Below are 2147 nucleotides of genomic sequence, written 5' to 3'. Positions count from 1 at the left end.
TGCTCTGTCAAACCGCCCTCTCCACGTGCAGCTCTCAAAACCCAGCCTTGTACTGTCCCTATGGGGGGGGGGGGGCGCTCCTAGTCACACACAGCTGTTTAGATTTAAATTAACTAAACTAAAATAAAAAGACAGCACCTCGACGGCACCCAGCCACATTCCAAGGGCTCAGTAGCCTCATACGGCTGCACACATCGGTCAGCACAGCTACAGAACATTTCCATCGTCTCAGAAAGTTCTATTAGAATGCACCGCCGCGAAATATTCATGAAGCTGTTATTCTGGTCCCTTTCTAACTCAGGCGCTTTTCATTGCTGCAGAGTCCGGGAGCTAGCCCCGAAAGCCCCGGGCGTTGGGAAGGTCCTGGAAGCGGGCGTGACTGCGTGTGCGCCGAGCCGCGAGCATGGCTCAGTACAAGGGCACGATGCGCGAGGCCGGCAGGGCCATGCACCTGATCAAGCAGCGGGAAAAGCAGAAGGAGCAGATGGAGGTGCTGAAGCAGCGGATCGCCGAGGAGACCATCATCAAGTCGAAGGTGGACAAGAAATTCTCGGCTCATTACGACGCCGTGGAGGCCGAGCTGAAGTCGAGCACGGTGGGCCTGGTAACCCTGAACGACATGAAGGCCAAGCAGGAGGCCCTGCTGAAGGACCGAGAGAGGCAGCTAGCCAAGAGGGAGCAGCTGGAGGCGCGGCGGCTGCAGCTGGAGGCGCTGCGGGAGAAGGAGCGCAAGCAGGAGCAGAAGCGCAAGATCTGCAGCCTGTCCTTCACGCCCGACGAGGGCGACGCGGGCGACGCGGGCGACGCGGACGCGGACGCGGCGGCTGGGGAGCGGCCCAGGTCCGCGGGGCCGAGCAAGAGGAAGAAGAACCTGGGGAAGAATCCAGACGTGGACACGAGCTTCCTGCCGGACCGCGAGCGCGAGGAGGAGGAGAACCGGCTGCGGGAGCAGCTGCGGCAGGAGTGGGAGGCCAGGCGCGAGAAGGTGAAGCGCGAGGAGATGGAGGTCACGTTCAGCTACTGGGACGGCTCGGGGCACCGGCGCACGGTCCGCATCCACAAGGGCAGCACGGTGCAGCAGTTCCTGAGGAAGGCGCTGCAGGGGCTGCGCAAGGACTTCCGCGAGCTGCGGGCGGCCGGCGTGGAGCAGCTCATGTACATCAAGGAGGACCTGATCCTGCCCCACTACCACACCTTCTACGACTTCATCGTCACCAAGGCCCGGGGCAAGAGCGGGCCGCTCTTCAGCTTCGACGTGCACGACGACGTGCGGCTGCTGAGCGACGCCACCATGGAGAAGGACGAGTCGCACGCGGGCAAGGTGGTGCTGCGCAGCTGGTACGAGAAGAACAAGCACATCTTCCCCGCCAGCCGCTGGGAGCCCTACGACCCCGAGAAGAAGTGGGACAAGTACACGATCCGATGATCCCTGAGGCTCCCCTGAGGCTCCCTGTCCTACCCCTCCACGGTCCTGCAGAGCCCTGGCACGCGTCACCTCCGCAGCTCCCTGGTGGCCTCCTGCCCACTTCAGGGCAGCGACAACCAGCATAGGAAACAGATTTCTGTACCCCGTAACTTAATTTGGTGACCTTAATTTCTTGCCCAAAATTGAATAAAGAACTGAGGGTTCACATTATTCAAGTGTGGTCGTTCTATTGCTGATGTTATTTTGGGGTGTTTGGTTGTTTGTGGGGTGGGTGGGTATTTTTAATGTTACTGTGTGGATTCATTATTAGGCTCTGTTGAGCTATACTGAAACCATCACTGGGCACACTGTGGGACAGAATGGGAATGACGGGTGCATTTTTGACCTGGGTCACACTGTTAAAGCAAGTAGTCACCAGCATGGACTCTGGAGCCAAACTGCCTGGGTTTGATTCTCAACTCAGCTTCTTCACTTGCTGTGTAATTTGGGACAGATTAATTGAACCTGTGCCTCAGTTTCCTCTCCTGTGAGTAGGGATAAGAATAGCACTGACCTCATAAGATCCATGTGACGATTAAATGAGTTAATATTTGTAAAGTACTTAGAACTCAATAAATATCTGCTATTGTTCTTCTTATGGTCGTGGTTAATTTATTTAAAGAACTGCTATGACCCATTTCAGAACCATGTGAGGGCAAAGGTTGACCTGCCCATAACTTTT

General features: G+C 56.6%; 1 protein-coding gene across 2 annotated transcripts; it reads left to right on the top strand.

Moving 5' to 3' along the window:
• The first annotated feature begins 403 nt into the window (after positions 1–403).
• FAM50B (family with sequence similarity 50 member B) lies at positions 404–1426 on the top strand. 2 transcript variants are annotated; one of them, XM_045865959.1, is made up of 2 exons: positions 404–811; positions 860–1426. In XM_045865959.1, the coding sequence occupies exons 1-2, from the start codon at positions 404–406 to the stop codon at positions 1424–1426; spliced, it is 975 nt and encodes a 324-aa protein (XP_045721915.1). The 2 variants fall into 2 exon arrangements, with proteins under 2 accessions (XP_045721915.1, XP_045721914.1); XM_045865958.1 differs by having other exon boundaries at positions 404–1426.
• Positions 1427–2147: the final 721 nt, after the last annotated feature.

Source organism: Mirounga angustirostris, unplaced genomic scaffold, assembly GCF_029215605.1.
Source record: "Mirounga angustirostris isolate CCGP_5_RB_7025 unplaced genomic scaffold, mMirAng1.0.hap1 SCAF_8, whole genome shotgun sequence".
NCBI classification, from domain to species: Eukaryota; Metazoa; Chordata; class Mammalia; order Carnivora; family Phocidae; genus Mirounga; species Mirounga angustirostris.
The sequence above is the reverse complement of the archived record's forward strand: the minus strand, read 5'-3'. Positions and strand labels throughout refer to the sequence as shown.